General features: G+C 36.8%; 1 protein-coding gene and 2 long non-coding RNA genes across 4 annotated transcripts in view; 2 read left to right on the top strand and 1 right to left on the bottom strand.

The window, feature by feature from the left end:
- Positions 1 to 641: 641 nt before the first annotated feature.
- On the top strand, positions 642 to 2012 carry LOC139143083 (uncharacterized). Its single transcript, XR_011554520.1, has 3 exons — positions 642 to 715; positions 1013 to 1133; positions 1874 to 2012. It is a non-coding gene; the product is annotated as an uncharacterized lncRNA (long non-coding RNA).
- Positions 2013 to 4484: 2472 nt separating this feature from the next.
- Positions 4485 to 5286, top strand: LOC139143084 (uncharacterized). Its single transcript, XR_011554521.1, has 3 exons — positions 4485 to 4596; positions 4817 to 4914; positions 5193 to 5286. It is a non-coding gene; the product is annotated as an uncharacterized lncRNA (long non-coding RNA).
- Positions 5287 to 9893: 4607 nt separating this feature from the next.
- The window catches only part of LOC139143891 (neuronal acetylcholine receptor subunit alpha-10-like), a 45482-nt gene continuing 41327 nt past the window's right edge, over positions 9894 to 14048 (bottom strand). The window contains exon 7 of one of the 2 annotated variants that reach the window (XM_070714483.1): positions 9894 to 13859. In XM_070714483.1, the coding sequence (XP_070570584.1) occupies positions 13300 to 13859 (560 nt within the window). In that variant the 3' untranslated portion in view covers positions 9894 to 13299. The remainder of the gene's footprint in view (positions 13860 to 14048) is intronic. The other variant, XM_070714482.1, reaches the window with a different exon arrangement.

The raw sequence follows: 14048 nt of genomic DNA on the forward strand, positions 1-14048 counted from the left end.
AAAGTTATGCAATGCAATATATTCCCTAGCATATCCTTTTTGTGATTATGTAAACTTTCAGCTGCATGTTTCGAGTAGTTTAAATTCGTCTAAAGCAGCAAAAATACTCGAGGTTATCGTCGCAAGATTGAATGACAAATTTTCAGGGGACGTGATACTCTCTATGAATATTGTATCTGACATTATTGACCTCAAGACACTCACACAACCAGAACAACAAAATGAGAGAAAGGAGTACATAGAGGTAGGCACCATTCATTTCTCTCTCTCTCTCTCTCTCTCTCTCTCTCTCTCTCTCTCTCTCTCTCTCTCTCTCTCTCCCCGTTTATATCTCTATTCAATCTAGCCAAAGACATTTCATTTTAAACCCTCATAGTAAAATGGAAAATATATATTTTGAATTTACTTGTTGTAGTAGTCAGAGGAAGTGACTAAGAAAATATAATCACCTGAAAATCTGAAAAATACCAGCCCGACGTGAGTAGTGGTTTCCGGCAGTGCGTACATGGTTTTCGAAATGTAAAAGATTGGATTACACTTATCTAGAATATTTGCTTAACTACTGAAACTGAGAAAGGCGTAGTCCGGAAGCTATTCAAATTTTTATGAAATTCGTTTACACTTAATATTCACGCGTGATTTACAGTCCGTAGTTCAAGTGGTAAGCAATTTACTGGATGGCAAAAGGAAGCCCAAGTGGTCTCAAATTCACGAGGTGAGAAATTTGCTATTAGTTAAAAGGAATATTCAATAATAAGTATTTCTGTAGAAGAAGTTTTTCGAGTGACAGTGTGAAGATATACGTTCGTGGCGTTTTCGAGCGTTAAGTGACCCGCATCATGAAGTTGTTGGATGACCAGAATGAGTTTTCTCTGCTGAAAAAAGAGAAATAAATTACACATATGAAACATTAAGGTATTATAATCTTGAACAAGTGTGTTGTGAATTGCACAAATCTGAAAAATGTGGGCATCATGACGTAATTTATTTTTTCTTTACTTATGGTTCACAGACAAGAGGTGCAAATGCCGGATCCATAACTTTGATCGAGGCACTGGAAATATTTAGCCACGATGTATATGGCTATGTGACTCAGTACAATGAAAATATTAGAGTATCCAGCGAGAATATTGGTAGGTTTCAAAAGTGGTGCTGTAAAAATTAATATGCCATAGATTAAGAAGGTTCCTGCCTTAAGATGTGTACATTTTATACGGACGATGTATTTTCGATACACATTTTAGACTTCCATTAAAATTGTCGTCCTTATCTGCGCATATGTCAGTATTAGTCGTATTTCTTTCCACTAGATGGTCAGCGCCCTAATCTTGTTAATGCATTTTAAACACTTTAATGTTTCTTATTATAAAATAAATGCTTGTGTGACTAAGGAGTACGCGTTAACACAGGAAAAAGTTTGCGGGTTACAATGTTGGTGAAACAATGTGACATCTATGTAGACCATGGAAAATCATGTCACACCTTGTTTATACCCATTGTTTCCCATGATGTTGATATCATGTGTACATCTAATAGCAAATGATATATTTTTGAAACCTTGGGAAATGTTGTATGTAACTAGTTTTTCCAATGTTACAATTCATATATATTGGTTCTATTTCCCAATGAATGGGTAAATGTGTAGTATTATACAAGTAAAGTTACACACGATATTCACAACATTTCACATGATCCATGACATTGTGGCTAGCTATCATATATTCATTAAGTTATTTGGTGAGACCTGCTGAGTGAAGATAATTTAGGCGTGATTCCTGCATACGTCAATCACATCTTGTTTCCAAAACATTGCATAAAAGCAAGACATTCTACTCGCAAACACTTACGATATAAATTTCGTTTTGTCATACAGGTTTTGAAGCATGTGTCGTAAAACCTGAAGACGGCGAGTTGGCATTTCCCGGCACATTGAAAACGTCACGAAGGAAGAGATCAACAAGTGTCTGGTACAAAGTTGACGAAGGGGGTAGCAAGGTCATAATACCCCGAGAAAATTTGGAGACGAATAATTCAGGTAGAAATATTGTGAAAGATGTATGTTCAATAAGATTAGTTCATCGCATTATACACTTTGTTAAGTCGATTCTACACAGGCAATTGATTACATCATATCACTTGCAAAGTGGAGGACAAAAATATAATAATTTTATTTGGAAAGTGTAAATATGTCACCGTTTGAGTACACATTGATTAGTTGTTTGGATTCTCTGAACATCAGTATAGCGAACGATTGTGCAATGCATTAGAACATACAATAACTCCGAGGCTTCTGGGACTTAGTACACAAAGACCTAGTACATACAACTACTATATACGTTAAGCAACACTAAGTCCAGCTACAGGTTCGTGAATCAGAACAAAAGCCTCCAGCGGAAAGACCTGAACCAAAAAACGAAAACGGCCGAAATTTCCAGCTTTCGAATCATTAATGCATAAATCGAGCACACTACAGTCGAGCAAATGGCGGGGTGTGACCATAATAGGTGTTGCACTCGGGTCAGGCATTCCGGTATTTTCTTTGTGAAATATTGATATATTTTAGTGAAGACACGTATATAATACTGTCTATGTCATGCGTTTTTAGGATCTTTTCGTTATATTTTTCTTGATCCATCATCACCACCACGTTCTTAGTATGCTGAATGGCCTCGCAGTATCAGGGTAGAAAGTGACATGTGATACGAGACACTTGACTTTTACATTAATGGTCAGTTCTGCGGAAAGTACGATGTGTTCTCTGACTGATATGTACTACATTTTCAAATCGTTAGGCAATGTCACGGTTATTGCTTTTGCGTACAAGAATCCAAGGAACATAATTCCGTCAGAAATGAAGAAACAGTAAGTCGTGAAACCTTATTTCACATAATTGAATTATTGGGTTGGCTATTAACTTTGATTGCTCGTTGTAGAACAGAACATAAGCTGGTCAACACATTACAGAATTATTAATTGCATACAAAGGTACAACTGCCTTATTGATCGCTTAATACTATTTTATTCGTAGTGTATAATAAAATAAATAAATAAATACAAGATTTGCATCACAAGCTTGTGAGATAAGCAAGATTACATCAGAAGTAGAACCGAGAGATCATAGAACAGAAACATCGTCACATTTCGCTTGTTTATGCGCTTCTGTGTCATTTTTAACTTAACCATTTCTTTTCGTTTTGTCTCCTTCTGATAGACAAGGCAGACAATGGGTGCGATCAATCACTGCAACCAAGAAAGTGAAAAGAGTGAACTCTCCTGTGATTTCTGTCAATATTTTTTATGACAGGGATAGCATGCGAGCAAGAAGGCTAGAAAAACCAATTACCTTCGTATTATACCACAAGGAGGTAATATATCATAAGCATACATTTTGAACACTGTAGGGCATTGCAGACTTTACAAGGTCTTATTATAGGGTCATGTTTCAAGTTTTCTCCTCGATTTAAGATTTTTGAGTTTCCGTTCTGAAGACCCGTAAAATTTCAATGTTGTGTATCGTGATGGTTCTTAGTGTCCGTCAGTAAACAGACAGTTCATATGGTTACCTCGTTTAAATAAAGTTGTGGTATTGTGCAGTGTTCAAAATGATGTGAACTGGAAGAATTTAGCAGGTAAATATACCCATATAATGCAAAGTTTAATGTTAATGCTTTAGCTTCATTTTTTAGTCTTCATGTACCAAGGTTTTCAACTCGGCGTACTACTTTGTTTCATGTGCCATTTGGTGGAGTTAATTGTGTTCGTGACTCTCTTTTAGTAGAATTCCGAGACAATTAAATTTGCTTTTAAACGAATACAATGACATTGATCCTTTTTCTGTAAATTTAAATGGTTTTAAAAATGTTTTAAAACATTGTTTTCTCAGTATTTGTTAAAGTTTGTTCGTCTTGTCTTCATGCTTTAACTCTGTATCTGTATTTTTACTAACAGTCTTCCATAAATGGCCTCGGCTGTGGAAGTCATTATTAATAAAATAAAATAAAATAAAAAATACCCGAAACAAGAACATCTTGGATTAACTACATTTTAAGATTTACTCGATATCAAAACGCAATGGAATTTATACCTATTCCCCTCTTTGTTCCATATTTCAGCCCGGGTTCAATGCCAAGTGTCTATCATCGGTACATGGTGATCCCACAGCGTACGTTCCACATTAATGTGTCTTTTCCGTTGAACGCATAGTAACAACATAAACATTTTAAAAAATAACATTTTATCATGAAGGCCCGTGATTAAAACTTTCCACCGTTGGCAGAATCTTTGCCAAACACTGTGACGTAAATTGCACTGGCCATAGTTTTCAACAAGAGTTTTTGTTTGCTGATAAACTTCATAAACAAAAATAGTCTTATACAATGATTAACCCGATGTTATCACGATCAGCAACCGATGTTTACGATCCGCATCGCAGATAAGTTGAACTAAAATTAATATTTGTAAAATATTTGCTTCGCAAGCTTGTGGGACGAAATGAACTGCCAGAAGGTAGACGACACAACTTCCGGTTTCACAGAGTGCAAGTGCGACTATGTTGGAAGTGTGGCGCTTGTGATGACGATGGGCAAAAAACCTGTGGTAAGACAAAGCTCAGTAGCTTGTCCTGAATGGTATTTTTACAAACACTACATTTTTTGTTTGGATAAGATGCTCTGTTCAATATCCCTGCCGTAATGTATAAGCCTTATTAAGTTCTTGCGATGAAAAATGACTTCTTTAATTGTTAATCTCGGTTTGTAGCATTTAAATTTGCAAATTTGAGATGATAACAATATGTTTTTTCATCTTGTTATTCTAGCCTTTCCTGGAGTCTGCGTTGAAAACGATCATTGTGATAGAGAGCACTTTAGCGGCATTCTTGTCCATTTTCACTTTTGTGACGCTTTGTTTGAGAAGGTATTTTTTCTAAGTTGATTGGTTTGATTCGTATCGTTGCTTTCATATTTGCATGCATTAATGCATGCATTTGTATGTACGTGCGCATATATGTACGGGTGCATGTAAGTACGTGAGCATGGATGGATGGATGGCTGGATGGATGATGTATGTAGGCACATTTATGCTCATATGAAAAAATAGACGATGCATGCATGTTAACTATTGAAATCGTCTTAATGACAAATGATATTTTTTCACTGTTCGTTTAAATTACTTTTCCTTTCTATGCATCTAAGGATAACGACCGATCACTACTTTGTCTGCGGGAGTGTTTCCCTGTCACTTTCAATGTACTTCATCGTAGTTGTGGTGGCTTTGAATGTGGACAAAGAAACGGTAATGGCAATGAATTATTTCAACTGTATTGCGATAGAATAATAACTAAGCAATATAGACCAATACCTGTCTTTCTCATAGTTATAATTATTACATTTATATATGTCACCGAATGTGCGAACGGATATTGGGAACTATTAACGTTTTACAAAGCATGAAAACACGATAATGATTAAAATAATGACTGAAACCAGCAAGGCGCAAAGCCAGCCGTTGAAAAAGTGTTCAAAGTCAGCACACTGTCAACAATTACCATATCCTTTGTTACGTAATTTCCTAGTGGCTACTTTCAATTCAGACTAAAACTTAGTTGTTATGATTAGCGCTTAGTTCTCGTACCGTATTTTCTATTAAGGCAATTTTCTGTGAACAGTCAGTGTGTTGTCTACCAAATAAAACACCGGCAGGGCCGCGCTCTGGTCGATTGAGGCTCTCACAGATAGAAGCTATTATAATGCTTGGTGGTATCTTATGAAGGCTAATGGATTGATGATCTTCACTTCGTTGATTTCAGACTTCGTGCCAAATATCTGCCATGCTCAGCCATTACACCCTGATCAGCTGCTGTGCCTGGGGTTTCAACTTCTGTCTGCAACATTACCTTAAGCTGCGATTTTGTGTGCATAAGAACATCTATGCAAAGTAAGTATCAGTGTAGCCAATCATGTGAATACCCATAGAACTATAGGCCACAACGTACCGCAACCTGACCTCTGATATTGCTCGCTGCAAATACTTTTTAAATGGTATCATGACTCTTGCGTCGACCATTTGGTGACTTAAATCCATTTCCTAATATGTGAAATCACTTCACGAGTTTTTCTTTGCATCAACTTTCACAAATTATTTGTATCATATCCAAGACTGTGGTGTAAATAACTATACGGCAGAAAAAATATGGCAAGCTACACACTCAGACGCAGATGACGACACACCTACTGACAAGTGTTTTCATGATAATATGCCAAAGCTTCATTGACAATGTTTTACTATAAACACAATCGGCCTGAGTTTGGAGGTTTTCTATTTCCTCAGCAGTAAACCAGCAGATAAGATCTCGTCCGTCTGTGTTTAAACCAAATCCATTTACCTTCCAGGGCTTTCTACCTCATTCATGGATGGATAGTGCCCGTCTTATTCGTTGTACCTTCTGCCTTGCTGTGGTCGGCCAGCTACATGCGATCAAAAAAGTAAGATTCTATGTCTTGCTCAGTACACATGCTCCTCGTTAACTAGGATAGCCTTATCAATCTTCATGGAGAAAGCGTCCTTTTACAGAACAGTATAACTGCGATATAATTCAAGTCCATTCATGCTGGCATGTAAATTTAATTTTGACAATATACAGCGATATAAGTTTGCTGTATTTTTTGTAAACTTTCCAATGAATAATTATGTATATCAATACAGCAAAGGCATTTCCCTGTCTTTTAGAACTTTAATACACTGTTCGTTTTCCTTTCCAAGCTGTTTGGTGCCGGAAAACATTGAACATTATATAGCTACTGTTGTTCCAGCTGCCTTCCTGACTCTGGTACGCTTATTTCAATATATATGTGTACATTGTTTGCACGATGTTATTAATATTTGCTTCGTTGTGAATGATTTTCATAATGATTTTGTGCATGATTTTCATACATGTATCACTCTTAGTAATGACACATCCTTGTAAGAGTTATTACCAAATTTCATCATGGCATGCCACTAAAATCGTGTGTGTCATAAAATTGACAGGTTACCACTGATAAGCTTAATTATGAAATTCTTGTGTCACTCGTGCCATTTGAACATTTTTTCCTTGCAGGCAAGCTTCGTCTTGATCGTGTTCATGTCCTACAAGTTTGACCGCTTGGTCTTTACTTACGGATCTGGTTTATGGTATATACTGAGGTGTGTTGCGATACTCTTTCTTGAAGTTAAACGATTGTTGTAACATTTAAGACGGCGAAGGAGGAGTTATACGTATTTAAGGCGCCAAATCTCATTCTAGAACACACGTTTCGCATGTAAGCAAATTGAAAATGATGCGGACACAGACAGACAGACAAAGGTAAATCTGTGGTACCATAGTTTACCAATGACCACTACTTACCCAAAGACGCTCGGGCCAATAACACGATACAGGAGCGGCGTATTGGTCCACCACTGCAATTTGTGAAACGTCATATATAAGCGAACAAATAATATCACGGATTTATTCAATTTAGTTGATTTCACTTAGATGCAATTATATTGGTAGCGATGGTAAACAGAATTGATATTTTCATTGACAGGGACGAGTTCTGTCGTATACGCTTAATGGTGCCGATGTTTGCCATAACCTGGATATTGGGGTTACAAGATATAATGGGAAATATGTACTTTGGATATACCTACGCCTTCGCAAATTTTGTTGTTGTAAGTACACAGTGGAATGTTTGATTTCTCAATTTATGACAAAACTTCAATATGACAAATATCTTGAACTCAAGGGAATCAAAGGATTCCGCTCAAAAACTTGTCGAAGTTCGCGTAAGTGCCTGCTGTTGTTTTAATCTGTACATGTCAGTTTAAGAAACATATCATCAAAGGAGCATCATCGACTGACAGTTATCGTTCTTGTGCAATAAAGGACTTTCATCGAATTTAATGTTATATTTACAAGTCTTTAAGATAAACCACATGGTTCCGAGTTGTATGCTGCTCAATCATATTGCGAAGTGTAACATTTAAGCATGACCTGTCTTTTTTGGACAGCAGCCATGTAAGTCAAGCTTGGTATTTCTTTTAACTTCTGTCAGGGCTCGACCTGCTATCTTGGTTTCTTCGCGACGAACAAAGCGGTGAGTACCATCGTGATAAATTGTATACTGCAGATGTTCGATATTTTTCACGAGAGATTTTAATTCACTATTATAACACGGTATCTGTATCAGGAATGACCCTCAGGCAAAGGTTATAAATAAAAAAAAAATAAAATTCGGAACTCTTTAACCACTGTTCTGTTTTTGCCCCGTTTTATCCATGAGAAACTTAGGTTCTCAAACATATCGCTTTGAATATTACTATAACCAATACTCAAGGGTTAAGACAAACAATTGCCATTATTGACAATTCAAAATACCATTACACTGTAGGCAATTAGTATATTCTACCCAAAACTTACAGTCTTGATCCCTGATTTAGATGATGGATTTTAAACAGAACCCTACAACATATATAAAAGCTGAAAGTTTGTTGTTGGGCACATCGTTGATAATAGCAAGAACACTCCGTCATGCACTTGGAGAACTTGTGAGTGACAGAGGGTTAAGTTAAGATGTGAGATTAGATGCACGATATAATTGGTAGATGGTCCGTGGTCGACAGACAGCTAACAGTACGTGTTCGTGCTTTTAGGTTTTGAGATCAATCCGATCACATTTCTATGGTAATGGCGATGAAGATGCAGATGAGATATCCTTTAGTCCTTATGGAAGTGACGACGAAGAAAACGAATGCATCGATAAAGCGCCCGCAAGACGCCGTCAAAGCAGCGAAGTACCAACAAGTAGTAAGCCACCGGTCTACGTTCTGGGAATGCAAAGCCTACCGCGGTGCACTACCCCCGGGGAAGTTACTAATGAAGAACGCGATGCATTTGCAGGTCCTAGTGGTGTTTCCTTGAAACTTACTGGCGGGCGTGTATCACGTGCTGGTCTTGATGCAGCCCATGTCACGGTGCTGAACGAACACAGCGACGAAGACGATGTTGACAACGTAGTCGGACATACAACGATTTAAAACACGTACAGCTGCAATGCATTCGAGCAAAGATGCTGCTCTTTGAACGTTTAACATTGTCCACGAGTTCGTGTTAATTCACTCAAGGGTTCAACAATATAGTAGAAATACGCAATATTCACTGCGTATACACAGATAATATGCACAATCTATTTCTGATTTATAGTCACATACACAAAAAATAACTGACAATATATATCTTCCATTTTCGTTTTACGTGTTGCTTGGTGTTGAACTGTTTCTAATACAGTTTACGTCAACTTGATTAATAGAGGCACAATATTGCATGATGATTATATTTCGAAGTGTAATTATATAATTAATTAATTGACATCTCAATGAAATGTTTTTCTAGTTTGACCAATCAGATGCAATAAGTAAATGAAAAGAATGTACATGATAAACTGTCTAATGCATTGCACAGTGCATCAACAAAAATAAAATTTCCATTAATATAAGGAATTTTGGTTGCATTTACACAAACACTAACTTAACACTGTCTTGCTTCTGATAAATAGCTATCACTACTTTCAAAGTAGATGAGATACGGTTGAAATAAAAGGTATTTTTAAATTTCACCACAAAAATTTAATGTAAGATGATAGAACAAGATCCGATTTTGCCATCTAGATCCTTGGAGGCGTCATTGGCTTTTAGAATGGGGACATTTTGAATCCCAATCATCTTCTAGTTCAAATGTCAGGCATGGTATGTACTAATCAGGGAAAGTTAAGTGTACGCATTATGTCAGTATAATGGGTGTCCTGATGATATACAGATGATGGGAAATGTGACTTGTACATATTGATTGGATTGAATGGACCACGCGAATATCTTTTCCGAAAAATACATTAACATATCGATAAACGTTTATTTTATATTCTATTGTTTTATACATTACAACAATATTGCAGATTGAACCAAGTTTCGACAGCCAATTGTGTTTCGGTTTTTAAAGTTTATGGCTCATTTGTAATGTCCACACAGAAAGTTGCATATTCCAGCATACCGGGGTATGCCATGTCAAAGCCGACTATACTGTACTATTTCCTGAGAAGGCAAATGATAATATTAAACCATGTTTAACTACAGGGGGATGATGCACTTGCCAAACCATTTTTATGCAGTTCGTCACGTTACCAGTATACCAATATGTTGTCTTCGCTAAGAAGGACATTGACAAGGCGACTTTAAAGAGGCGATATTAAACGGAGCTCATTAGAAAAATATTCGCTTATAGTGCAGAGGAAGAGTTCAGTACAGCGACCCCTTGAGTTGATATTTGCCGCTTTTGGCGTTTACAATTGCCTTTGAGAGGTACGTCCTGGAATATATATTTGTAAAATGTTCGATCTAGGTTAATGAATCTTACAATTTTCGTGTCTTGGTATGACTCTATCCTGCTTAGTAAGCAAAGTCTTTTTAAACAACAATAAAAAACGACAAAAGCAACTGTAATTGAAATATCGGCTCTTACCAAAGTTAACAGATTACATATATCTTAGTTTCGTTAACTGAAAGTTTGGTATAATATGCAAGAATGGCCAGAGATTATTTTCTAGTGATCATTTTGTCCAAATTATCTTTCGATGATTCTTTGTTGAAATTTCCATAAAATGAAGGATATATAGAAGAGTTTTGCGGCAAGCACTCAGAGAATTTTGTTCTACTCATCCAAGACAACTCAACTTCACTCGATTTTTAACGCATGTTCAATTACCTGGCCTTGCTAGCTTAACCCTTCTATTGGTTATTTACAGCGTAGAGATATTATTGACTTAAAACTGTATTGAAATAAAATTACCATTTCTCAATAAGGGAAGGTTGAGGCGAACATTAAATTTTTTGAATGAATGTTTTGACGACCAAGTAAATAAATAATGATCGTTTTCAAATTGTTTTTTTCTGTATCTAAGAATAATTTGTTTAATTGGCAGGCCTTTTATTAGCCCTACTACGTCTTCGGCTGCGACCATAACTCTAATTACCATCGTAAGAAGGACATGACAACACTGGCAAAGAAATGGATAAAATTAGAAGTTTTAGCAGTGATTTCAGACTATTAAATTCTTATCCCTAGGTTTCTGTATGTTGCATTTTATCAAATATCTAATACATCTCCATATGTAATTTTTGAGCGTAGGAAAAGAGCAAGCTGCAGGCGTGTATGGCTTTCACAAATTAGTAAACACAGACTGTGTGAATCATTTATGAAATGCTGCATTATGTTTATATGCCAATGCTAATATGGTTTTTTTAAGTCGATAGAGTACAATCTTGCGGTTTTTTGGTGAAAATCGCCGTAAATTGTATTTTTCTGACTATACTTAACAAAGGGTAAGGCTGTCAATTCTAGCTTTAAAAATACTGTAAATTTTTAGTCATTTGTTTCTCTAATCCAAGCTTCATGCGACGACCACGTATTTCTGTCAAGATTATGATAGCGAGTCATTTAAAATTTCCGTGAGTAAAGTTTTAGAAAAGGTTTAAAGTCTTCTATTTCGAGGCGGATATAATCGTAAGGTAAACAAGTCGATAAGAAATGCTTTACTTTCGTGATAGTTATTTGTGTCAGACAAATGCTTTGTACTTAACCTCTTCTTGCATACAAATTCTGACCCTTCGATAAATTGTTTGGGCTTCACATTCAAGAAGAATCCTCGTACCAAGGTCTTATATCATTTATAGAAAAATAATTGTGTAGGAGACAAAAGCTTCAAGTGCACAGGTAGTTTATTTACAACAGTACCATGATTTCTTATAATTTTTAATTGGCCAAACAATAGACATGAAATGATTTTTATTACAGTTTAAAATTCGAAATACCCATCTGCATCGAAATATTATATCCCGTAATGGAGATACGGATATACGGAAATACGAAAATACGACCGCAAAAATGTTTATTCTATTACAACCAAGCTAATGGAAGATGTATGTACAGAAGTCAAGGCGTAGATTTCGGTAACTAATGTCACGGCTACACTTACAAGCAGAGAAGAAAGGATTCTACCCTGATCTAAATAATATACAAGTTAAACGTATTCTTTCATTCGGAATACCCATTCTTGTTGACATAAACTCTATTAATTAATGAAAGACACCACTATATCTTTAAATAAGGCAATATACACAAAACGAATGTTACACAGGAAAAGCCAGCAATTTGAACAAAATCTTGAACAATGACAGATATACTATTTGTGGATTCCATGTAGTTCTAGCTAACATTTTCCCTTCCACTTTATCCGTCAATACAAACGTTAGTTATTGATATTTGTTTTTCTTTTTTTGCAATTTAAAAAAATGAAATAGATTGTTCTTCAGCTGATATCGCCTCTGAAGAGTTACAAGACATTCAAGACAATTTGTACGAAGTGTTTTTTTAGAGAAAAATTTTGAAGAATTAATATGACGTATCTTTACCTAGAGCATTGAACGGAAAAGTGAGTGAGTTTTCAGATTGAATACCTTCAAATGTTGCTGCTCAAGTGATTTTAAGAACAGTTAATGTATTTGATTGTGTGGCAGCGCAAGTTTTTGAATAAACATGAAACCAAAAAAAAGTAGCAGCATTCTAAGTACTTGACGAATTCCGTGCGAAAACTCAATTTTAATAAAGCTTTGGTTGTCTTGCACAGCTTCCATAACCAAACGCCTCAAAAATACCCTCCTGGGATTCAATCTTGAATTGTCTCACGGCTCAGCCTAATATTTACATTCTTCGTCCTCGTCACATGTCTTTTCACCTAGTGCCTTGCTATCACAAATGTTTGGTGGCGTTGTTTAATCAGAATGAAACTAAATAAGTACGATGATGCCAGGCAGGGATACGTACTCTTAATGTTGGATGTCTTCTTTTAGAAAAATATATGTATACGGTTTTCAAGTCCATGGTAGAAACTGATGCTTACAGAGCACTGCAATGCTCCCCTGAAGGGCGGCTACCGAGGATGACTGTGCTGATGACGAGGTCAGCGCGCTATCATCCAACTTTAATGATGCTACGGAGCTTGAGTCGACGGGGACCTTTTCGGAGTGTCTGGCGTAATCATTTATGACAGGACACACGCTGTCTTGTCGATGGTACTTTACGCTGAATACTTCCTTCCAAGCTCGACGTTACCATTCTACTCGAGTATAACAAAGGTCACCCTGGAGAGTGGTCAAAGATCACGGTAATCTCAAACTAAAGGCAGTTTCAGACAGCTGTGTAGAGCCAACATGTCGTGCCTTCCTTCCTAATTAGCCAATCTGGCATACGATTATTAGAATGGTGCATATCGTTCCTATTACGTAGAAAACCATAAATAGCCTGTCTATAACAACGGCTAACCTTTTCCATTCATTTGTGGCTGTCTCCCTTTTGTTGCGGTTCTCGCAATGCTGTGCAATTTTTCGAAATTCGTAAAGCAGGTGAAAGAGGAGATGGTCGTCATGGTTACTGTTTGTCTGTTTGTCATTCCTGCTGTTTTTTGCCTGCGAGTGATGTGAGTTGGTCATGTGTTTGTTTCGCAGACAGTGGCTGTGGAGTGCGCATGCCTTCAGCCAAGAACAGTCCAGTTCCTTCAGCATTCTTGGGACCACACAAATGCCGGCTTCGGTGGTGTACCTATTCAAGGGCGGACACTTCGTGGAGTATTTACTGCGCACGCGCAAAATCTTTTCAAGGTGGCCGAATACAAGCTTTCGCACTTTCTGCGGAACGGGCGCCCTCTCCGAGCCACAGTAGTGGAGATTCAGGACTGTTACCGACATTCCTAGAGAGAGTGTTACCATCACCATGGTCGCGGCATAATATTGACCTGAATCGGTGTACAACAGAAAAAAATGTAGCATCATTATTATTGACAAGTCAAGTAAGACAATATACTCCGGCAACATCAAAGCGTTGACAAACTGCAATAATTCTTCCTGTAGTCGAATGGGTTAATTCATTTTTAAGAAATGATAAAATAAAAGAAATTCATAAGAAGTGCTAGTGGATTTCAATG

This window comes from Ptychodera flava, chromosome 11, assembly GCF_041260155.1.
Source record: "Ptychodera flava strain L36383 chromosome 11, AS_Pfla_20210202, whole genome shotgun sequence".
In the NCBI taxonomy this organism is placed as follows: domain Eukaryota; kingdom Metazoa; phylum Hemichordata; class Enteropneusta; family Ptychoderidae; genus Ptychodera; species Ptychodera flava.